The sequence below is a fragment of the Hippopotamus amphibius genome, chromosome 17 (assembly GCF_030028045.1).
Source record: "Hippopotamus amphibius kiboko isolate mHipAmp2 chromosome 17, mHipAmp2.hap2, whole genome shotgun sequence".
In the NCBI taxonomy this organism is placed as follows: Eukaryota; Metazoa; Chordata; class Mammalia; order Artiodactyla; family Hippopotamidae; genus Hippopotamus; species Hippopotamus amphibius.
The window spans coordinates 14,751,191-14,775,595 of NC_080202.1; the positions used below are offsets into that span (position 1 = coordinate 14,751,191).

At 39.6% G+C, this 24,405-nt stretch overlaps 1 protein-coding gene across 3 annotated transcripts in view; it reads left to right on the plus strand.

The window, feature by feature from the left end:
* Positions 1–21,679, plus strand: part of BLMH (bleomycin hydrolase) — a 40,879-nt gene extending 19,200 nt beyond the window's left edge. For all 3 annotated transcript variants that reach the window (XM_057714935.1, XM_057714936.1, XM_057714937.1), the window contains 6 exons: positions 700–855; positions 1,865–2,023; positions 2,142–2,209; positions 3,480–3,597; positions 5,986–6,055; positions 20,713–21,679. In XM_057714935.1, the coding sequence (XP_057570918.1) occupies positions 700–855; positions 1,865–2,023; positions 2,142–2,209; positions 3,480–3,597; positions 5,986–6,055; positions 20,713–20,864 (723 nt within the window). In that variant the 3' untranslated portion in view covers positions 20,865–21,679. The remainder of the gene's footprint in view (positions 1–699; positions 856–1,864; positions 2,024–2,141; positions 2,210–3,479; positions 3,598–5,985; positions 6,056–20,712) is intronic.
* The last annotated feature ends 2,726 nt before the right edge of the window (positions 21,680–24,405 follow it).

The following is a 24,405-nucleotide window of genomic DNA, read 5'->3' on the forward strand; positions in this document are numbered from 1 at the left end:
TAAAGCAAATTTGATATAGAAGAGGAAGCTATGCCTCTGTGCTTCTATTTTTGTCTTTTTATAAGATGAAAATAGTATAAAGTATTGATATATCCTTGGATTGTAATAATGCTAACTTAAAGGTTTTGTGAGATCATTAGAAAGTATGTTATGGTCTCACAACCCCAAAAATGGTGTCTTACTACTAAAAGTTATTCTTGTTTTAATAATACTTTTAAGAGACATTGTCATCCAAGCTCCACTGAAACGTTAATGACTTTTCTGTGAGTAGAGACCCCTGTCACAATCAAAGCAAAACCTAGAAGCATAAAGGGAAGGAAATCTATTTATAAAATGTATGTAATTATTTGTCACTTGAAATATAATCAGCAGAGCAGCAACCCAGGTCTTATTGTGTATCAGTGGTGAGTGATTTCTTGGCTAATAAGGAAGTTTAACTTGCAGGGCAAATACTAAGCACTAAATATTAACATTTCAGAATTGTATTGTTCACAGTGTTTATTTAAGAACTCAGAAGTTGGCTGATGTCAAATCCTGGACATCAGCCTTCCAATTTTTGGAGCAGTATTAGATTTCCTGTGAAATTTCTGGCTTGAATTTAGCTACTGATTGCATGTGTTTCCCAAGCTTGAAGAAAATGAAGAGGTAGAAAATATTGCTTCTCCCTAGCCATGGCTCATCTGCCCTCTTTTCTTTCAGATTTTCAGAGTGGTGTGCATCTGCTTGGGTAATCCACCAGAGACGTTCACCTGGGAGTATCGAGACAAAGATAAAAACTATCAGAAGATTGGCCCCATAACACCCTTGAAGTTTTACAGGGAATATGTCAAGCCACTCTTCAATATGGAAGATAAGGTTGGAGACTGGCGCTGGCAGCCACTGGCTGTTTACTTTCTTTTTTTTTTTTTTTTTTGGCACACGGGCTTAGTTGCTCCGTGGCATGTGGGATCTTCCTGGAGCTGGGATCGAGCCCGTGACCTCTGCATTGTCAGGCAGATTCTTAACCACTGCGCCACCTAGGAAGCCCCTGTTTACTTTCAAATGCCTGTTGACTGCAGGAAAGACTATACGATTCCTGGGTTAACATGCATGGTCGCGTCAAACTAGACACTAAACAAAATTTTTCCTCCTTCCTCTGAGGTATTTTATTTACCAGGATCCCCAGTGCTCCCCTTCAGAGATTTTTCTAACTATGGGCCAGCAGTCAGTTTAATTCCCATAAGCTCCCCTGATTTAGGCCCAGAGTCATTCTCAGGTGCAAAGATGGTGAAAGTATATTGGGTGTTTCTTACCATGGGTTCAGAATATCACTGTGGGCCCCTCTGGGGACTCTCCCTGGAAGGGAGCAGTGTCCCATCCTGCTTTTTCCCACTCACTTCAGGGCTTCTCCACATGTGTAACAGGATGACCAGAGTCCCTTCTTTATTGGCATCTTGACCTCTGAAAAGCAACTGGCTTTGTTTTATGATTGGAGTCCAAACTCAGTTGTGGTACTGCCAGGTGTTGAGCCTTTTGGTAGCTTGAAAGCAAAGGTCTTGTAGTGACGGACTCGTGAAACACCATCTTGCCTTGCTCAGTGCACACAATTCTGCAGAATTAGTTTTGGGGTGATTCTTGCCAGTAGGAAAAACAGGTCGATGCAACTCCCATATGTGTCCCTTACACTAGTTAGAATATACAGGGACCTCTCTCACATGACCTTGCCACCTTTTGTTTCTTAGTTATTTAACAATGTATTTGTAATGGTTATTCTCATAGGCAGAGGTGATGAGCTTGATACAAATATATGAACTTAAAAGAGGTCTGTATCTTGCTTGACATTCCTGGTTTTATGTTCTAATCAACATGTTCTTGATCTCAATAGATTTGTTTAGTGAATGACCCTCGGCCCCAGAACAAGTACAACAAACTTTACACAGTGGACTACTTAAGCAATATGGTTGGAGGGAGAAAAACTCTATATAACAACCAGCCCATTGACTTATTGAAAAAGATGGTTGCTGCCTCCATCAAAGACGGAGAGGTCAGTATTGTTTCTGTGTCTTCTGCGCAGGGGTTAAAACCTCCTCTTCCACTGCTTTGGTGTACTAGGAAGATAGAATTTATGTTGACTTCTTTCTTCTTCTTTCCTCTATTTCTAGGCTGTGTGGTTTGGCTGTGATGTTGGAAAACACTTCAATGGCAAGCTGGGCCTCAGTGACATGAATGTGTGAGTGCAAGAAATTTAAAATAGAAAAACATTTGTGGGTTGTGGCTGTCGGGGTGCACTCTTGGTACAGAGAGACTCAGCTCAGGTTCTCCCAAAGATTAAGGTTGGCCTAAGGGTGGGTCTCTTTCTTTCCATTTTGTAGAGTTTGAAGATTCATAGCAAAAACTCCACATGTTTATATGCTCTAACCTGGGAAGTCAAGATCATACTTCATATCTGAGTTGAAATTGTTGGATATTCCTAAAAAGTCATCCTACATGAGAAAGACACTTTAAAAAAAAAGTGGATTAAAAAAAAAGGATATAGCACTCAAAGTAGTATTGTAAAAGATATAATCAATGTGATACCAAGTATTTGATATCAAGTATTTATCATAGATACCACATACTTTTTGTCTTTATTTTTGTACAATAATTGCTTTTTAAAAGACAACTTAAACATTAGATTGCTAAGGTTAAAAAAAAAGTAATAATTGATTACTGTGTAAATCTGCTCTGTGCGTTTTGGGGTTACAATGAAAGGTTTTCCAGAGCTCTTGTTTGATATCTGATCATTCCTAAGCACTTCCATTACTTTGAGACCTTATGTATTTTGTCTTTATGACAACTAGGACTAATTTGCATACACACTTTAAAGCATTCCTCCTGGCAGTTTATGACAATGAAGGTTCATTTGTGAACTGAAATCATTCAAATTCCTTAACTGTTAAAATATAGCACTTGAGTGTTACTTGTAAGTAATAATTACTTGTAGGAAATTGAGTAAATATCTTGACAGTTAACAATAGGAGAAGGGGAAATCTACTAAAAGAGAGAATTCATGAGGTTTTTTTAAACTTTGAAAATATTCTCCAATATTTTGACACTACTTATTTAAATTTCACAGTTGGCAATGGTCTAAATGAATTCAGAATCTTAGTGTTTCTACCAGGTCATAAGAGACCATTTTTGAAAGAAATTGCATCAAGAACTTTTTTTTTTAAGTTTTCTGGCCAAAATGACAATACAAGCTTATCATGTCAGCTTTTTGATTTGAGGAGTTTATGTTTAATAACTTCATATTTTTCTGAGTACTCTTGTGACACACAGAGAATGGAATCCCATTGAGAGACTAAATTCTTCGTGTACCATGTTCTCTGAAGAGCTACAGCCCAGATTTGTCTGGAGCTGCGCAGCCCCTTTAGTTTCTTCTATGATCCTTTCACAGCCAGAAGCCGGGTGTCCCCCGTAATTGTACTCTCTATATCCTGTGCTGCTGTGCTCTTTTACAGCTATGACCATGAGCTAGTGTTTGGTGTCTCCATGAAGAACATGAGTAAAGCTGAGAGGTTGACTTTTGGTGAATCCCTTATGACCCACGCCATGACCTTCACTGCTGTCTCAGAAAAGGTATGACTCTTAGCGTGTTGACTCCATTGTTTGCACAGATGGATCTACATTTTCCCGCAGACCATTTAATCCTACAGAGCTTCTTGATAGTGTATGTGATTTCTGTTACAAGTTAGCAAGACATTGTCCCCGCCTCACTTGGAGTTTGGCTGCCTGCTTAGAAGTAATACAAATAGGAACTTTCTAGGAGGAGCAGAATTTGGGTCAGCAGGGAGTAAGGAAGTAACTGCTTTTCTGTAACTTTGAAAATTCTTGGTGTGAAAAGAGATCAGCAAGGGAACTTGGGAGAAGAGAACTTAATTTAATAAGGAATTAAAATGTGCCCTGAAAGTGTTCATATCTTGATGACTGGTGTTCAGGCTCTCCTTCCTCTCATTTGTCATTCAGTTTCTTCTACAGTAAAATGTCAGTAACAGTAATTTGTGGACTCCATGCCCATTACTGGATTTATGCAGAGCTTCAGAAAATTGGATGTAAAGTATTTTGAATTTCTTATGAAATACTCTGACCAGCAATATCACTATTTCTAGGACACAGTGTTGGAAACAACAGCTTCAGTTTTATCCTTCACAAATAAGCCTCCCCATTTGTAGACTGTAGAATATTTACTCCTCTATAATCCAGGGATCATAAAGAAGAGAAGACTTCAAAATACTTTAATTCTTTACCACCACAAGCAGAAATGTTCTTTTTCTAGCCTGTCTAGTTATTGGAAAGAAAGTCACAGAATACCTTGACGTTAAAAGCAAAATATTAGAGGGAAAATATAGTATTTTCATAAAATACTATAAATAATGAAATAAAATTCTATAGTAAATAAATTGGAATAAAATACTACTAAAATACTTAGAATAAAATACTAAGTTGTTCATATTTATGTTTGGACCTGCTATATTGTAAAATCCAATGGATTTAAAACTAAAGCTCCTTAAAGTTAAACTTTTAAACTATTTAGAGGATTATTCAAAAGGAAATTTATATTGAGATTTTTCTCTTCCCTCCTATAGTGAGTTTTTGACCAATGTAAAACTAGTTTGCACTGCATTTGGATGATAATGCAGAGGTAAATGCTAATAAGTGTTCTGGGATATTCTTTCTTGTTGCTGATTTCTTGGAATCCCTATGAGGGAGGTCCAGGTATTATTCTATATTTGTAGATGACGTGGCTTCATCTAGGTCATGCAGGAATTCATTGGCAAAGGAAAGAAGAGGAAACATTTTCAAACTTACTATAATAAATGACTTTAGGTGACATAGATCCTAACAGTGCTATTTAAAAGGAAAGTAAAGATGGACTACAGTGCAGGGAGTAGAGAACCAAAACATTTAATAAGCTAGCCCCAGAATGTAGAGTTTACTGATGTGGTTTTGAAGGTACCTGGGGCTAAGATTAAGGGGTAGTACAGATAAGGGTGTTTGAAGCTTGTGGGTTTGATTGTTGGCTGTTTCTGAGACGGAAAATTTTGAGATTTAAGAAAACTGTCAGGAGTAAAATCAAATTCCATGTAGATGAGACTCATGCAGTTTTATGCAAGTGGGAGATGACAGATGAAATCATTAGGAGATAATTCAGGAGCCAGCTCTCTTCTCATGCTACAAAGATTTAAGTTGTTTTGACACCAGCTAATGCCCTGGGTAAACATGAAAGAGAACAGTCTTTTCCCAAGCGGAGCCTTCTTATCCCTCTCTGTGTTACTGTAATAAAGACTATAAATGAAGGTTATCGTGATGAGTATCGTTGTCCCTTTAAGAAGATGAAAATTGAGCTTATTTTATTAATGAAGATAGGAGAACAGAACTGTCTGGGTTTTGTTTTTATGAAAATAGTGTTTTGCTTTGCCATTCAATCTCTATTGTACTGAATTCAGTATTTGTGTAACTGAATCATTACTTGGTTCCCCTAAGTAAGAAAAGTAGTTTGTATGATGAGAATGTGTTTGTTTTCTTTTGTAAACTCTTGACTAGGTCTTAGAATCATTTCTAAAATAAATACAGTGGGATACCTCTGCAAAAAATGCTGATTAATTAAAAGCAAGAGTGCCTGGCTTCACATGGTGTTCACTGCTTTTAGTAATTTAATGTTTTGTTTTTCTTAGCTAAGAGGCATTTTAATGTGCTTATTTTCTGTGTACAGTAGAATGTAAAGGAGGAAATAGTATTTATTGCTTCGTTGGGTTTATTGTATTTTCACCCCAAGAGATGCAAATTCCACTTCTATTAGAGTATCCCTTTGGTTATAGAAGAAGATACACGGCCCTGGTCATGTATATGATTGCCGTATAGAGAAGGCTGTTTCTTCTGAGTGGCTGAATAAGGGCTAAAATTACATGACACCTGATCAGGATGGATCTAGTTTCAGACTACACACTGTCATCCTCTCTTTTGCAGGATGATCAGGATGGTGCTTTCATGAAATGGAGAGTGGAAAATTCATGGGGTGAAGACCATGGCCACAAAGGTAAGCTTAATCTGGTAATACTAACTCTGAATGACTGGGGTCTGCTCTACTCTCTGCCTTCTAAGAGATATGGGAGGAAAAAGCTACCCTAGTGTGGATCATTTTTATTTTTCAGTAATTGGTCCTATTAGGTAGACTGTTAGCTAGACTATTCCAGAGAAAAATCTGAGGATCTAGTTCACCCACAGGATCCTTAACGACCAGCATGGTAGGCCTGAACTCCCTAGTTGGCTCTGAGATCAGTGTGTGCTGGCATTTGTTCCAGACCGTGCTGACCTCACTAGGCCTCTTTGTACCAGAATCACTTGGCCAGTAAGAAGTTCAAGTGCCCTTTGCCAGGACACTTGCTGTGTAGCGTTTGGTGCATTTTCCTTTACTGCACTAACTCTCTGGAAAATCAGAAGCCTTCTAGTAGGAGAATGGGATTGGCAAGAAACTTTAGGCGTGTATTGGAGATTCATTGGAAGTTGCAGAGTCTAAAGAGGAAAAGAATGCTGTGGTTACCATTTAGAACTGTTTTATTCTGACAGTCAAAACCCAGGCAGAAGTCATAAGTAAATTATAGTAATTAGGCTTAAAAAAAAAACCATAGGTAATATATGAATTGTAGAAAAATAAAAACTACAGATAAGCCAAAAGAGGAAGAAAAAAAATCTCTAACAATCCTGCTACCCAGCTATCACCATTGATTAACCTTTTAGGGTATATTCTTGTAAATCTTAAGAGGCCATATTTTTTCAGAGTGTTTTTCATAGTAGATATAGTAGATAAAAGCCTTTTAAGGTGTTGTTATGCTTTAATTTTTAGAGTTTCAAACCAAAAAGTGGCAGCTACCATAGAATGTTATGCAAGTCAGTGTGTATTTGCGTGTGTGCTGTGTGCTGGTCACATCTTGTAGTAGCTATTTCCCACAGTCCATATTCCTTACTTATAGCTGGTGGATTCTGCCTAGGAAGGATACATTAACCACAGCTTACTAGATTAGTTAGAAGACTGGGAAGAAATAGGTAGGGAATCCAGTGAAATAACCCAGACACTTGGAATCAAACTTCAGATGTCTCACCCAAGTAGGAATCAGCCAGAAATTTTCTTTTATAAAAGTAAAGCAAGCAAATAACCCAATCCACAAATGGGCAGAAGACCTAAATAGACATTTCTCCAAAGAAGACATACAGATGGCCAACAAACACATGAAAAGATGCTCAACATCACTCATCATCAGAGAAATGCAAGTCAAAGCCACAATGAGGGATCACCTCACACCAGTCAGAATGGCCATCATCACAAAGTCTGGAAACCACAACTGTTGGAGAGGGTGTGGAGAAAAGGGAACTCTCCTGCACTGTTGGTGGGACTGTAAGTTGGTACAGCCACCATGGAAAACAATTTGGAGGTTCCTTAAAAAACTACAAATAGAACTTCCATATGATCCAGTCATCCCACTCCTGGGCATATACCCAAAGAAAACCATAATCCCAAAAGAAACTTGTACCATCATGTTTATTGCAGCACTATTTACAATAGCCAGGACATGGAAGCAACCTAAATGCCCATCAACAAATGACTAGATACAGAAGATGTGGCATATATATACAATGGAATATTACTCAGCTATAAAAAGGGATGAGATGGAGCTATATGTAATGAGGTGGATAGAACTACAATCTGTCATACAGAGTGATGTAAGTCAGAAAGAGAAGGACAAATATTGTATGCTAACTCACATATACGGAATCTAAAAATGGTACTGATGAACTCAGTGACAAGAACAAGGATGCAGATACAGAGAATGGACTGGAGAACTCGGGGTATGGGAGGGGGCGGGGGGTGAAGGGGAAGCTGAGACGAAGCGAGAGAGTAGCACAGACATATATATACTACCAACTGTAAAATAGTCAGTGGGAAGTTGTTGTATAACAAAGGGAGTCCAACTCGAGGATGGAAGATGCCTTAGAGGACTGGGGCAGGGAGGGTGGGGGGGACTCAAGGAGGGGGGGGGAGTCAAGGAAGGGAGGGAATACGAGGATATGTGTATAAAAACAGATGATTGAACCTGGTGTACCCCCAAAAAAATAAAATAAAAATAATAATAATAAAAAAAAAAAAGTAAAGCAAAACGAAAGAAAGAAAAGAAAGAGAAACTAGAGATCTCAGCCACTCTTTACCTGTTGCTTCCCTCTGTGTTTAAGTGATTTTCCAGCTAAGTTCTTAGAGCTCTAGGATTTCCAAGGGTAAAAGGTGGAAGGAGGAGGGGTGTGGAGGTTTGGAAGTGAGCAGATGGGGTTTCAGTCATTTATATTTGCAAACTACTGTCTTAGAAGAGCCTTGACAAGACTTGAGTATGCTGCGATTGAGTGACACAGGCTGGTATGTGATGGCCAACACCTAGAGGCCATTTAATCTGTCATTCCAAGCCTTTTCATCTCCCCATGAAGTGATCATTGGTGGATTTTGGCTAAATATCTCTGGGTGAATGAATATCAGCACTGTTACTGCATTTCTGTTCACCCTCAGGTAGCTGCATATCCCCCTTCTGTAATTTCTGTTACTGTTCTGTTATTATGGGGCACTTGCTAAATTAACTATTATGAATTCAAGTGCAACATGTTTTTTAATTGGTGATTTCTTATAAGATGAATTTAGGACACAAAAACATTGGGATCAGGTAGGGGTGGGTATAACGAAGCTAGCAAAAAGCTTGAAAATAACTCAGAATTCAGTTGTATCTGTAAATTGATGGTGGTTGAGAAATGGATGCAAAGGAAAAGCCTGTCTTGAATGGGAAGGATTTGGCATTTGTAACATTGTAAAACATAAGATATTGTTTCAGATGAAAGCTTCTGTTTCATTTTTGGTCTTATTTGGTCCTCGTAAATGGTTTGTTGTCATAAAGATGAGTGTCTAGGAAAAGAACTAAAGTTACGGTTTGTTTAGACCAGCTTGGACCCGTTTGCTTGTTTCTGAGATATGTTTCTATCTATAACAGTCACTGAGTTTGAGGATAGTAGTGATACTCATTTAGGAGAGGATAAACACTTGTAAAGTCACATGTAGTGTGAGTTACTGTCTTTATTACTTTGAACCTAAATACCTACTCTTAAAGAGGATTCTAGGCCACTGTGCTATTTTTTTTTTCCCATTCAACTGTACCTCCTTACTCCTAACTCAATAAAAGTTTTGCTTCTGCTGACTTACTCATTCCATTATTATGTTGAGAGAGCTGGGGTCTTGATCTCTGTGGTCTGCCTGTAATCCTTCCTAGTGAAACCTGCAGCTGTCTATTTAAGACTAAACAAACTTTTTTGTTGTTCTAGAATAACTGAAATGCCCAGGATTATACAGAGTAAAGCATTTCAATAGAGAGCCAAAAGATAAGAAACTGAACTGAGTGGGGGTAGCGAATCATTCAAAGCCAAAATAAATCATTCTCATGTGCTTCTTTGTAATGTTCTTTCTGACTTACCAGGAAGGAAGGAAAGAAAACATGATCTAATTTAATTGGCACACTTGGCCTGACCTTAGGGGAGTATGTAGTAAGTTATTATACTGGCGATATGTGTTTACCCCAGGAGGGCCCTCCCGTCTGTCATCCTGGTGGGTATTGGCTGCCATGTCTGAGACAGAACCTCTTTTGTGCTCTTTCAGAGACCTGACAGCCTTAAACAGCATTGCTAGGATTTTGTTTCTATAGATAACATTGTTAGCAGTTTGTTACTGTCCTCTATGGGATTTCTGCTTGTTAAGATTGATGGTTTCTCAAAAAGCAGTGTTGATGATACCGCAAGCTGGAGGTAAACAGAGCAGAGATACATGGGCAGGCTGCCCTTTCCCTACGCCCAATTCTGGCTTTGGTCTTCCCCATTGGTCATGTTCATGGCCCTTCCTGCCCAGAGACTACTAATTAAATCAGATAGCCTGACTGTTTCCCAAAGGGGACAGATAGTGCCTCTGGCCACTAGAGACATAAAGGAAGAAATTGATTCTTATCTTATTGAAGCCATTGGGTTACTTTATATTGGTGAAGTATTCTAGAATTCTGATATTCTTAGTCAGCTGGACTGAAAATTGGATGCATATCTAAGATGGTGTACAACCAACTTGGCTTTCTTTTCTCCTCTGCTTCTTGAACTACTTGACTGTGTGTTTATGGGTCATATTAGAAATGGGTTTCATAGTTGAATGAGGGAACAGACCTTGGGACTTGTTACATTGTCTTTCATTTTGAAAAGTTAATAGGCTTGTTCGAGTCAAATAGTTTGCAAGATGTTTAAGAATTTAAAATAGGGGAAATAACCTTTGGTGCTTCTTACTCTTAGTCAAAAATTCATCTGAGACGGGCATAATCTTTAAGCCAAAGTGACCTACAGGTCATCTCACTAATAAGTGGTAGAGCCAGAATTATAATTCACTCTGACATTAAAGCCTGTTTTCTTAACCACTAAACTGTGGTTCCTCTAAGCTTCTCTCTTCTAGTAGCATCCAGTCTACTCAAGGAACTAACAGATCAATTCATGATCTTGGTGACCAGAAACTAGTTGCTACAGGGACATGAAACTTATAAAGTATCTGGAGACGAATAAATGTCTGAAGTCAGGAGAAAGGGCTCTTAGGGCACTGTTTATGTCTGGGAATCTGAATAAGGAGGGAGGGATGGGGCATCTTGTGAGTGGTTTTGTGTTCAGAGTTAGCACATTGTGAGTTGGGAAAATAAAAAACTGTATGTAACCACTGAAAACTTCCCAGAATTATTTTGTCCATGCTGCTTTATAACATGGTTCTTTGTGGGTTTGTTTTTTTTTTAACTTTTTTATCATGGACAATTTCAAGCATATATAAACAAAATAGTATTAAGAAGTCCCCATGTGCCCATAACCCAGCTTCAGTAGTTATCAGCGTTCTGCCTTGCATATGACAGAGTAGTGGTAGTCCATAAGTTAAATTCTTGGATGGTCTCCCTATTGAACCAGTCTTATTATGGAACTTCTTTTTATGATTGGTTCACTTAGTCATGAGATGGTATTCCGTTTCTAAAGTCTGATACATCAGAGCTCTGAACGTGGAATTATCAGAACATAGCTCTTAATGCTTGTTTAGTCTAGCTTCTTAATATGCTAAGTAACACAACTTTTTAGTGAGGTTAGGGGGAATATTATCTTCTAACTCTGCAGTGGTCGCTGAAGGAAAATCTTTATCTTTTAAAAGTTTTCTAAGTTTTCATTTTGAACCAAGACTAGTTTTTCATTTTCCAAATTGCTTTTGTGCCTTTCAGCTTCAACTTTGACGTTGTCTTTAACTCACATTCTTCGTCTTTCCTAACAAGTAAGCCTTTCTGTTCCTGATTTCATTTTCGTAAAGTTTCCAGACTTCATGAAAGGGAGTCTCTTGATGATTTCAGTTAAAGAGGCTGTGGCATTTTAGACATTAATCTGGAAAGAAATCCATGTGGCTGATTCATGTTGCATCTGGACTTCTGCTGCTTCCTAAAAACCAAAAGGATGGCCTTTAATTGCCTCACTCTGTGATTCTGGGGACAGTATGTCCAAAGCTAGGCACAAAATTCATCCTATCCTTCATATAATGTTATACGGTGGAACCAAGAGAGACAGTTACTACTCTTGATTATAGATCCTGGACAGTAATTTGTCTCCTTAGATTTCACATTACTCTATCAGTAACACAGATAATGACCATTGCCTCATGAGGGCCTATAATTGATATATATAGCCATGGAACTGTGTCCTGTCATATGACTCTAAAGAGTTCAGTGAATATTCCATATTTCTGTTGGAGGTCCTCAGGACATATATAGTTCATAGCATCTTGCTTCGTAAGAGTTCAACGTTTGCTAATGTATCTGTATTTTTTTTCCTCTTGGCATCAGGGAGAGTAACTCAGGATATGAACATGGGTGATTACACCCATGTTTTATGTAAAAAAACGAAAACATACTGAGAGGTTTTGACTTATTCAGGTTGCACAGTGTCAGAGATGAAATTGGCATTTGGATTTCTTAATTTGACACAGGCAGCTTCCCTAAAAATGTATATTACCTATGAAAGATAACCAATTATTTGCAGATCCGTTTGAGATTCAGTTTGAATTTCTAGCACAAATAATGTAAATCATAGACAATATTGAGCTGAACTTGCTGATATAAGAGAAAATTATATGCGCTAAAAGGAGAGGCTTCAGATTTCCTGTAGAAGAATAAGATACAAATTTGTTTTGTCACCTCAGAGTTTTCATGTCTCTCCAGGCTTGGGAAAAGTGCTGCTACCATCAAATTCAGGTATCTGAGTTCTTTCAGAGGGACTCTTCGTCCTCCATCTTCACTAACCAACAAGCCTGCGTAACTCAAGCTAAAAAATAGAGCATGTGAGTGGAGCAGAGCAAGATTGACTGCTGCTTCCTTATTAAAGTGCGTGACTAGGACAGGCTGCCGTTTGTAAGAAGGGGGCAAACTATGGAACAGAGGCTCCTCCCAACCTGCAAGCAGGCATCGGTTTCAGAAGCCTCTTCACATTTAATACAAATTTGTGTGTGTTTATTTGCTTTCTCCTATAGAGAGAGTCTGTCACGTTCACCAGATTGTCGCCAAGGTATGTTAGCGTTGCTTTGAGAAGGATAGAGGTTAAGCACAGCTGGCCCCAGATGCCTGGGAACACGTCCTGGCAGTCCCACCTATTGGCTGTGTAGTCTTGGTCATCATATTTAATCTTTATAAGCCTTAGTTTTCTGATCTGTAAAATGGGGATAAGAATTGTACCTACCTCCTAGGGTTGTTGTAAGAACTATGCTAGGCATAAAGCTATTGTTGTTACCGTTGTTAATGTTCTCTGTAGACAAATGAGAGCAGGAGAGCGAGAACATAAGGCTCCTTAACCCTTCCCTCTGGGAGAGGGCTGTCTTAACTTGCCCGTGGTTCTAGCATTGGGTCTCCAAGAATTCAGGACCCTCGTGTGACCATTGGACTACATCACCAGTTTACCAGATGGATGGCTCATCACGTGGGCTTGTTTCATGAGAGAAAGCAGTGGAGGTGAATAAACCCAGTGCCAAGCAAAACCCATTAGCAACAGCATCACCTCGCATTTAGTGATGGGATGCAGGGAACCGTGCACAGACCATGGTGGAACGAGTGTCTCTGACCCTCAGAGGAGTTTATACTTATTCACCTGGGACATGGAAGGGGATTTGAAGAGGGCTGTGATGTGACAGAAGTGGCATTCATGGTGTGCTCCTCAGACTGTAAGATATAGGATAAGTAGACCGAGAAAAGCAAGATGATTTCTCCAAGAAGGCGGATGACAGCAAAAGAGGAGGAACCGGGGAGAGCCCCATGCGGAAACAATAGAAAGACATTGAAGCTGAGGTTATTGAAACGGGTGAGGTGTTAGAGAGAAGTCACAGGACTAGGTGATGTCAGGGGGAACTTGGTGGTACATAGCGCTGCAGCAGGGCAGCCAGAAAATTTGAGTCGTTGGGAGAGGCATTGGGACTGGGCTTTAAGCAGGTTTTGGAGACTTTAGGAGGGGTGAGGGTAGAAGCCCAACGGTGCTATTAATGCCACATCAGGAATATTTTGTACTTGATTCCTTCAAATGCGAGGTACGGGGAGTGGGGAGGCCGGGAATTGAGCTGGGACCATTAAGATTGTAAATCTTGTTCCATATGGTGTTCATAATTTATTATAAGAACGAATATATAAAACATAAACGTGAGAATAAATACCAAATAGTATAGGAGATAAGCTACAAGAGAGATGGTGAGTGATTGGAACTGGGAAGGCTCCTTAGCGATTCTTCAAAGGTAAGCAGAGTTTAGGAAAGATGTTAGGGTTGTGGCTTTTTTGGGAAAGGAAGTAGGAGGCCAGCCAAGGAAGGGGAGCTGAGAAGCATCGCTCTTGACCTGTGGAGCGTGCTTCAGGCAGGCCTGAGGTGTGGGGCCAAGAAACAGTGTGGCCTGCCATCCATGGGGGTTTTGAGGAATGATTAGAAAGCAGGCTTTGCCTGAAACAGAGAGGAGTAGTGATGTTTGCAGTTAAAGAGAAGTCATTGAGTTTTGGCGATAAAACAGACCCTTGGATGACACCTAAATTTGTGTTTCCTCCTCCTGTCCAACATCAGAGATCCTGGCAGGATTTTGTGTGATCTCAGACTTGCCTGGATGATGCTCACTGTTCCGGGAAACAAAAAAAATCAGACTGGTTACTGTGTTGCCTTCTGTCCTCAGCCCAGAGGTAGACAGGCTTCTTCTAGACTCCTTAGCAGAGGGCACTTCCTTAGGAAGTGTGCAATTCTGCAGACTGAACTTTGTTGTGGTTTGATGGTTTAAAAAAATGCAACCCACAAACCAAAACAACCCACTTTCCCAACCATGTTCTCCCCTCTGCCTTAGTACCAGGGAAATGGAATCTTCCATAGCCTTTGTTCCTAAAAGAGGCCACAGGTAATATCCAGCTATAAGAGTATCCCTTCTCTTATCAGCAAAAGATTCAGGAACTGAATATGTCCTCACCACAGAACCAGACTTTTGTGTTTACTCTGAAGGAAAAAGAAGCCTCTCCTCAGATCCCTGTCCAGATGTCTGTCTCATAAGTAGCGGGGGTTTTTTGTTTTTTTTGTTTTTTAAACGTCCAGCCCATCCTGTTCTCCAGCCTTCTAAATAAATGCACTTAGAACACATGACATCTCTTTGATTTAAAGATACAAAATACCTCATAAATGGACCCCACAAAATCTGGGCGCATGACTATTGATGTGGGGTGTGTGAGCAGATGGAATTGGTCCCAGACAGTGCATTAGATTAGGAGCTAGATTACGCAGTTGTCCGTTGGCCAAAGCCATAACTACCTGCCACTCTCTTTGCCGCTGAGTGGGGAAGCTGAGCCCCATGGAAAAGACCGAATTTGAAGTTAAGACCTGGATTTGAGTATGGTCTTTACTTACTTACTTGCTATATGAATTTAAACATCTCATACCAACCCCGCCTGCCTTGTAATGTTGCTGTGAGGATTAAAATCAAAGCAAGGATAGTGGATGTAAAATTGCATTTTGAAGTCTAAGCTCCCTACAGATCTATGTGTGTGTGTTTGTTTGCTTTTGCTTTCTAAGGTATGTATAATTCTTTTAATAATAATAAATAATTCTTTTAATAAATAATAAAATTACATTGTCCCAAAACAAAATACAAAAACGTATATAAAGAGGAATCTTGTTTCCATCTCTGTCACTCTCCTTTTACCTCCCCTTCTCTCAGGTTCCCATTTCTGTTCATTTCTGTTGTGTCTTTCCAGCGTGTTTTAGTGCACCAAAGGTAGCATACCTTATCCTGCGCTCTGCATGTTGCTCTCACTTCACTTAACGGCATGTCCTGGAGGCCTGTCAGTACATTTCCACATCAGTACAGCTTCATTATCTTCCATTGTCTGGATGTACCATCGTTTACTTAACCAGTTCCCTTACTAATGGAAGTTGGGTTGTTTCCAGGCATTTCCTATTACAAACAGTATTGCAGTGAGCTAATATCATACAGTGCTTAGAACAGTGCCTGACGATAGTAAGAGCTGAATGAGTATTAGCTATTCTTGTGCATAAATAGATGTGTGTTGTGTGTGTGCAAGTGCGTGTGTCTGTAGGATGAAGTTCCAGAAATGGCATTGCTGTGAGGTGAAGTGAAGGGGGCAAATGCATTTGAATTTTTTTCTAGATTGCCAAAGTCCATTCCATAGGGATTGTGCCATTTTGTACATTTGCAGCGTGCTCTGTACTAATGTAAGGCGTGCTTTACACGGTGGGGGACCAACAGAAGTGGTTGACAGGGCGTCCCTGCTTCATTACCTGTTGAAATTGTGTATGTTCACAGCTGGAGACTAGACTGTGCTGAGGCGTTAGCGAGTGGTGGGTTTTTCATTGAGATTGTGTTTCTTATGTTTTCGTACCGCTTAACCTACTTTTCTCTTTTATTTATTTTTTTAACATAGTAGCAGGAAAGTGTTTGTAAGCATAATAAAAAAATTAGAAGCCATAAAGGAAAAGATTGATAAATTTGACTTCATGAAAAATAAAGAAATTTTAGTACACTAGAAAATATATCATCAACTAAATTGGAAGGCAAATTACATAATAGGAAAAAAGTTTGCAATCATTATAATATATTAATAGAGAAAGTGCTATTACTGATCACTGTGAAAATTGCAAACACACCAGTTAAAATTAGGCAGAGGTCCCAAACAGACTTTGCAAAAGAAAGCTGCAAAAAGCCAGCACACCCAGACAAAAGTTCAAATTGGACCCAAAAAGAAGGTTGTAATTAAATATACCAGGTATTGATGGGGATATAAGGAAATAAAATAGATAATTAAGGATGTACACAAAGGTTTAATTATAAAAATGTTTATAACAGTGTTGTTTCTAAGCATGAAAAAAAATCCAGATTCCAACAGTAGGGGACTGATTAAATACATTTTGGTTTTACTCATACAAATTCGGCACTTAAAAATGATGATGTAGATGGTGTATTTTTTTATCAGTATGAAAAAAGCAATATTGGAAAACAACATATGTGGTAGTCTAATAAAAGAGCATGTATGATGTCTCGTTTTTATTAAATGTGCAGAGTCTACATGTAGAAACATCAGAGGATGTACGTCAAATCGGAATTCGCCTTATCCCGAGGTGGTGGGGCTGTGGGCCATTTTAAACTTTATATTCGTGTTTTTATCCTCCACCTCTTCCTTCTGCTCCTCCTCCTTCTCTTTCTCATCTTCCTCTTCCTCCTGTGTTTCCAGAGTTTTTTATAATGAGCATTAATTATTTGGGTGATCTTTTAGGAGTCAAAAAGCAACATAACATTTCAGAATTTTGAGGGGAAAATCAGCACCTACCCAGTGAGAATAAATTGTCACTTTGCTTTTTTTTTTTCCCTCCATGTTTTCTCCCCGTGTGTGTGGATTTTTAACATAGTTACATAGGATATGCCATTTTTATATACTTGTTTTTATATCCATGTTTTATATACTTGTTTTGTATCTGTGTTACTATGTAGTCTTTGCAACTTCATTTTAAATGACTGATTAATGTTCTGTGAAGTGGTTTCTCACTATTTATTAGGAAGTTTGAAATATGAGATAAGCACCCGTGAGGCTTCTGCTTTCCTTTCTGGGAGCCTCTCTTCAGCCTTGAGTTATCAGCATCAGGTGAAGGATTGGCAGTGACTGAATGAGGCCTCAGTCGTCTGCCTTCCTTAGGTCTGTGCTGCCAGACAAACCCATCATAGCAGAACAGATAACTTGATATTGTCATCTCTTTTTTAAAATAGTGGAAAAAAGATTTTTTTAAACCACAAACAGTTTTAAAACTATGAAGTATTTCACTTCATAGAACAAAACATAAAATATATCTAATTCATACATGGTAATATATTTATCACTTTAATTTAGTCTCAGAGGTTTAAAACTTAGATCTTTAGTAGGATTTCAGAAATCTGTTTTCTTGGGGTAAAGTTCTTTCCCTTAAACGAACCCTTTCGAAACTCTTCTGTTTCTGAGTGAATTTGGCCTAACCGGTCTAGAGCTATATCCACAGACACTGTTTTCCCTTTATAGACTGGTACTACCCTTTGTCTTAACAAACACAGAAATGTTGCCAGTGTCTTTGAGGGACTGTTCACTTATTTTATTTCTTCCTCATTGCATGTAAACAAGACATTAAAGTTGAAACAAAATTTAATTTCACCTTAATTCCTAAAGCTGACTTTCTTTATCCATTTATCTGTTTCCCTGAATGCGGCCTCAGGATCCTTGGAGCAGATTTTTGTCTTCCTTTTTTTTTTTTTCTTTTTTCTTTTTCCTTTGGGGAACGCCCATTTCTAATGGCCAGAGTGCATAAGGGCTGGAAGCTGCGACTGTCCTCCGATCAGAGTGGCCACTGTAATCTTGCCTGAGTGGGTACCTTGCTGCTGCTCTACCCGGCACGCACTTGGGTTTCAGACATTCTGATCCTAATCTTCTCAGTCAAACTCCAAGACATGCAGTATCAACAGTTACAGCAGCCACAAGTTCATTATCTACTCAGGGTGCAATTACTTGGCAGCCACCTAGACTGTGAGGTTTTTGTGGGCCCCCAGAGAACTCATATCCTGAAGAGGGAGACTAATCAAGGCAGGTCCTCTTGACAGGGACACTGAAAGGGTGGGTTACAATTGATAGGAGTTTTAATTTGTGAGGACTTAATCTTATCTCCTGCTTTTGGAACAAGATAGCGTAGATATACTTATTGTCCATCTTCTCAGGGCATTCTTTGAAGACTCATTTGATTGTGTGATGATAGTATTGTCATAAGGACACAGAACTTTATTACATGAATCTGCTCCCATCCTTCACCTGCCTCACTGTCCTGAGCTACTCTGAGGATTTATTCAGCATGCATTAGGATGAGGGGAAGGATGCCTAAAGTCTCCAATGGTGTATTATTTAGTAGTCTGCTCTCCTGCCCACTGAAAATTCCTCTTAGACAAGGCAGGTGCGGACTTTCTCAGGAAGCACTTAGGATGCAGCAAGAAATGGTACTGGTTGGCCCTTCAGCTGAGCAAGCTTTGGCTGCTGGAACTTAGTGGCAGTAGTGTAGGTGGTGGTAGGGGCCAGGGACTTAGGAAAGGCACGGGCTACAGTGTTTGTCTGTGTTCTTCTTCCCTGTATCTCCTCTTGAGAAAGGAGCACTTGATCACGAGGGGACTGTCGTGATCTGACTTTGAGAGCCTTGCGCACTTTCCCAGACGCTTTCTGGTGAGGGTAAACGTGCAGTGCCACGTCAGGATAAGCGATCTTTGACTACTGTCGAAGGAGCAGAATTGGGGGCATAGATGAGCTCCCCAGAGCAGTTGAGTTTTCAAGTTAAGTAATGTCCTCTGTCACACCATTTAGCTTATAAAATTAGACTTACCATCATGATGCCTTTTAATTATTTAAATCAGTCTTGCTTTTAGAGCAGCAGTTCTCAAAGTGTGGTCTGAGGACCCCTGCCGAGTCCCTGGGACCCTTTTAGGGCATCTACAAGATCTTCCTTCTCCAACAACATAGTTGTGTGAGGCCAGATTTGCTTCGTCGACTTTATCCAAAACAGCACATTGCACACAGAAGCATGTACAAGAGTTCAGCTATCTTCTGAACTGTAAAGTAATGCCACTTTTCTAACTAAATTTTGTTTTGGCAGATATAATTATTTTTCCTAAAAATGCATTATTTGTATTCACATTTTTTAATTCTTATTTTTAAATGAACCAGTATTTTTAACTTTAATTTTTAACATGGTAAATATCGGTAAGTATAACCCACATAAACAACTTTTTAGGGTCGTCAGTAGTTTTAAGTATACAGTCTTGATCCTGGGGCCAAGAAGTTTGAGAACCAATGTACTAGTAGACCACCTTAGGAGAAATACCTGCCTCTTCTCCCTTTCTCTTGGTCCTGTGTAGTGAGAAAAAATGATACAGCATAGACCTAGATTTGCATAGACACCTTCGGAGAAAAATGGCTCCAGTGTCTGGTATATAGCAGGTGCCAGATATGTTAAGATGGTGATGTTGATGAGGAAGAAGAGGAAGAAGATTGCTAGTTCCTGTGAGTCCTTGGGTATGCACACAGTACCCCTGTGCAGGTTCACATTTTTGTCTTCTGTGCTCTCTCCCTGACCCATCCTTGTTTTAAATACACACAGTTTTATCTCTTGCTTTAATTTTGCTCTTTGTATTAGCAGCAGCTCAGGTGAAGCATTTTCCGCCATTTCAGTTTGTTGGAAGTATGATCCTGAAAAGGAATTTGTGTCGTCCTAGTAGACCCTGAGATACAGTCTCCCTGATGAGAAGAGACAGGTTTCTAGGATAGGTACCTCATGACGCCACACTTTTTCTCGGCTGAGCTCTCAGTCTGGGGTGTACAGCTGTGCCTGTCTACAGTCCTACCACTGGAGAGGTCCATAAATCCCAGGGCCTTAGTGAGGAGTATAGGTGAAGCAGCTGTCTCATCTTCAGTTCTGCTTGATCATCACCACAAATTTCCTCCTAAGAAAGCAGGGACTCACACAGTATCAGCTGCAAATAAGTGGCTACCTGGGAATGATGACCAGGCCCCATCACGATTCCCCTAATGACTTAGCTGATGGTTGTAGGAATTTATGGTAGAGAGGAAAGAGAAAACAGCCAGGGATGCTGAGAAGGTGCGTAGAGTAAGAATTGAACTGGTATGCTTGCCCTTTTGACCCTAGAGATTAATCCCCTCTGTGAACAAGAAACATTTCTACCTACCTTTAGGGTCATTGACTCACCTTTAGCAAGACAGCCTGGTTAGTGGAATAGCACAGGATCTAGTAGCAGCCTTAGGTCTAAGGCCCAGCTCTGAACTTCTGAACCCATGTGACCTGGGCACATCAATTAGTTACTCTGAGCTCCAGTTTTCTAATGGGTAAAAATATAGCGATCCTGTCCTGTCTGTTTTGCAGGATTACTAATAAGACTTAATTATAAGTGAGATTATAGATGGGAAAGCTGAAAAACCTATACAAATACTAGTTTTGCAAAAGACTTTTTTTATATTGCCAATAAGGTTTCTGCACTTTGCCCCTTGCCTTCTGGACTTACGAGGCTTCTGTTCTTTCCTCCAGGTTACCTGTGCATGACAGATGAATGGTTCTCTGAATATGTCTACGAAGTGGTGGTGGACAGGAAGCATGTCCCTGAAGAGGTGCTAGCTGTACTAGAGCAGGAACCCATTGTCCTGCCAGCCTGGGACCCCATGGGTGCTTTGGCCGAGTGATATTGCCTCCAGCTTTTCCTCCTCCCGTGGGACCTGAAGTAGCTGCAAAGGACAGATCCAAGGACTGAAGCCAAAGTTACACAGGTGACTGTGTGTTCCCACGGGACACAGTCAGACTCTTGGATTTCTCCTCCAGGAACCTCTTTGGGAAAGTGTGCTTTATGTTGAAACAAAATATTCTTAAAGAAAAAAAGGGAAAGATCAGGTCATACTATCTACTCTCCTCGTCTCCAACAGCTCAGGATCTCTTAGCATTTTAATCAGGTGTAATTGTTTGTCTTATTTCTATCACACCGGTTTAGTTCAGTGTCTATTTTAATAAAGCAGGAGAGGGTGAGCAGTTGAGGTGTGTGGAGAGAAGACGGACCTCGTGCTCCTTGTTCCTAGAGTAGAGTGGGGGGAGGGTGCCCTAATATTTGAGCTCTCAAAACTGCATGCTGCCTGACAGTATCACTGTCCCTCCCAGGTGGCAGTCACTGAATTCAGGTTTTTCAAGGTAATTTTATGTGCCTCTAATAGCCCAGGAATGGGAGGTTGATCAAAACTGACATGATTCCTTCCTTTGTTCTGAACTGTGGGGGAACACAGCTCTACTTGAGTCACAGTTAAGTAGAGGGTTAGAGAAAGTGGGTGGGAGAACAAACAAAACCTTATCATGGTCTGAACTGTAATCGTTAGAGGGAGCTCCTGCCAAATGGTTTAACTTCTGCCTCTGGAATTGGGAGTTGGGTGGGCACAAAAAGGGGATATCCTTCCTTTCTGACAACTAGATGGTGCTGAGAAGCTTTTGAATAAAACACTTTGCTAAATGAGAATATGTTGGCTTATTTGATCTAAGAAGTGTGTGTTTATTTAGCTACAAAGGGAAGCAACCAGGTGGCGCGTGTTCTTGAAAGTGAAAAAACAGCAAGATGGTTCAGGGCTCCCCTGCTTCAGCTTCTCGGTGGGATGTATGACCCTTCCCAGCCTGTGCTGATCTTCACAGGCTTCTGCAGAGGGCTTCCAGGCACCATATTTAGGAGGGCTTGTGCCCCTGCCACTTGACCATTCTTTCACCGAGATCCAGAGTCGCTCAAGGGTGGGAAGTGAGCCTCTGCTGGGTCCAGCCTTACAATGGGCTGAAGAGTATGTATTTTACTAAGACTGGGCCTCTCTTTCATTGAAAACAAATAAGTACAGCACCATAATCAACATTTCCATCAGTGCCTGAGTCCCCTACCTTTTGGGCTCTCCAAGAATCTTCTCAGTTCTAGCATGGAATATTGTTTGTCACAGCACTTTCCAAGAGAACATTAGTTAAAGGCTCAAGCATTAACCAGTGTTTACAATATTCTAGTAATTCTGTTGCAAGCCGGATAAATCCATTTCTAGACATATCATGGTGAAACCCCAGAACAGATCTTCAAAACGTCCAGGAAGAAAATACAGATTGCCTCCAAAGAAAAGACAATTAGATTGACAGCTAACTTCTCATCAGCAACTATATATGCCAGAAGAGAGCGAAATGTACCTTCAAAGTACAATTAGAAATTAACCATGAACCTAGAATTCTATACTAAGTGAAACTGTCTTTCAAGAACAAGGGTGAAATAAAACATTTTCAGTCAAAAACTATTGCCCAGAAAAGAAACATGTACTGTAATGTTTATTGCAGCACTGTTTACAATAGCCAGGACATGGAAGCAACCTAAATGCCCATCAACAAATGAATGGATAAAGAAGATGTGGCATATATATACAATGGAATATTACTCAGCTATAAAAAGGAATGAGATGGAGCTATATATAATGAGGTGGATAGACCTTGAGTCTGTCATACAGAGTGAAGTAAGCCAGAAAGAGAAAAACAAATACTGTATGCTAACTCATATATATGGAATCCAAAAAAATAAAGGTACTGATGAACCCAGTGACAAGAATAAGGATGCAGATGCAGAGAATGGACTGGAGGAAATGGGGTTGGGGGGGCAGGGGGCGAAGGGGAAGCTGGGACGAAGTGAGAGAGTAGCATAGACATATATACACTACCAACTGTAAAATAGCCAGTGGGAAGTTACTGTATAACAAAGGGAGATCAACTCAATGATGGGTGATGCCTTAGAGGGCCGGGATGGGGAGGGTGGGGGGGAGTTGCCGGAGGGAGGGGATATGGAGATATGTGTATAAATACAGCTGATTGACTTTGGTGTACCTCATAAGCTGGTACAAGAGTGTAAAGCAATTATATTCCAATAAAGAGCTTAAAAAAAAAAAAAAAAAAACTATTGCCCAAGCAGAACAATAGTGATCTAACATAGAAGGTCTGAAATTCAACAAAAGAATGTAGAATCAAAGAAAGTGATAAACATGTGCACCATCTAAACAAGAAGTGACTGTGGGTGGTCTTATAGGGTTCAAAAAAAAGATAAAACCAATATATATGAAAATAAATAATGAGGGGCATGATTGGAATAAAATAAACATACTCTAAAGTCCTTATGTCATTCAGGAAGAAGATAAGTATATTGATTAACTTTTGAAAAACAAGATGGGAGAGAAAGAAAACAGGACAAATACTGTGTCCAAATAAGGTAGAAATCTAAAGGTGTCGATAATTACAATGTCTGTAAATGGGTTAAGTGTTTCAGAAAAAAGACATTGTCAAATGGGATTTTTAAAAGAAGTTCAGCCATAAGTTGATTACAGGAGACATCAGTAACCTAGGATAAAAAAGGATAGAAGAGACATATCAGGAAGATACTAACCAAAATAAATCTGGTATCGCTATCTTAATAACCAGCAAAATTATGGCCACTCAAACTAATTCTGTGATATGTTTTTCACAGCCTCACTGGAATTGTAGAATACAGTGTCTGTGGAAACAGGCTTTAAAACAAAGAGCATTACTAGGGATAGAATCACTACATAATTGTATGATCATTTGATTCTCCAGAAAAATCAAAAGATCCTAAATTAGTATGCGCCTAATAACATAACCTCAAAATACATAAAAACTGATGACTACATGGAAAACTAAATAATCCAATATCATAATGGAAGATTATAACACTTGTCAATTATTGATCAAGCAACCAAAAAAATCAGGTGAAGATTTAAGAATTTAATAAGTTTGATATAATGGACATCTACTATCCTACTGCATCTAACAACTGCTAATTCTTTTTTGTTTTGGCCAAGCCACAAGGCATGTGGGATCTCTCATCAATCCCCAACCAGGGATCGAACACATGCCCCCTGCAGTGGAAGCACAGAGTCTTAACCACTGGACCACCTGGGAAGTCCTGCTAATTCTTTTTTGAGCTTACATGGAACTTTTGCAAAAATGGACCACATGCTGGGCAGTAGAGTCAATCTCAACAAACTTCAATGGATTGTTACCATGCAAACCACACTCAAACCACAGTGCAATCAAGTTAGAAACCAAAAATTAAAAGATAACGAATAAAACTATAAAAACTAATAAAGAATAATAACTAATTAAAAGGAAATTTAACCTGAACAATAATAAAAATATCTATCAAGAGATACAGCTAAAATAGTA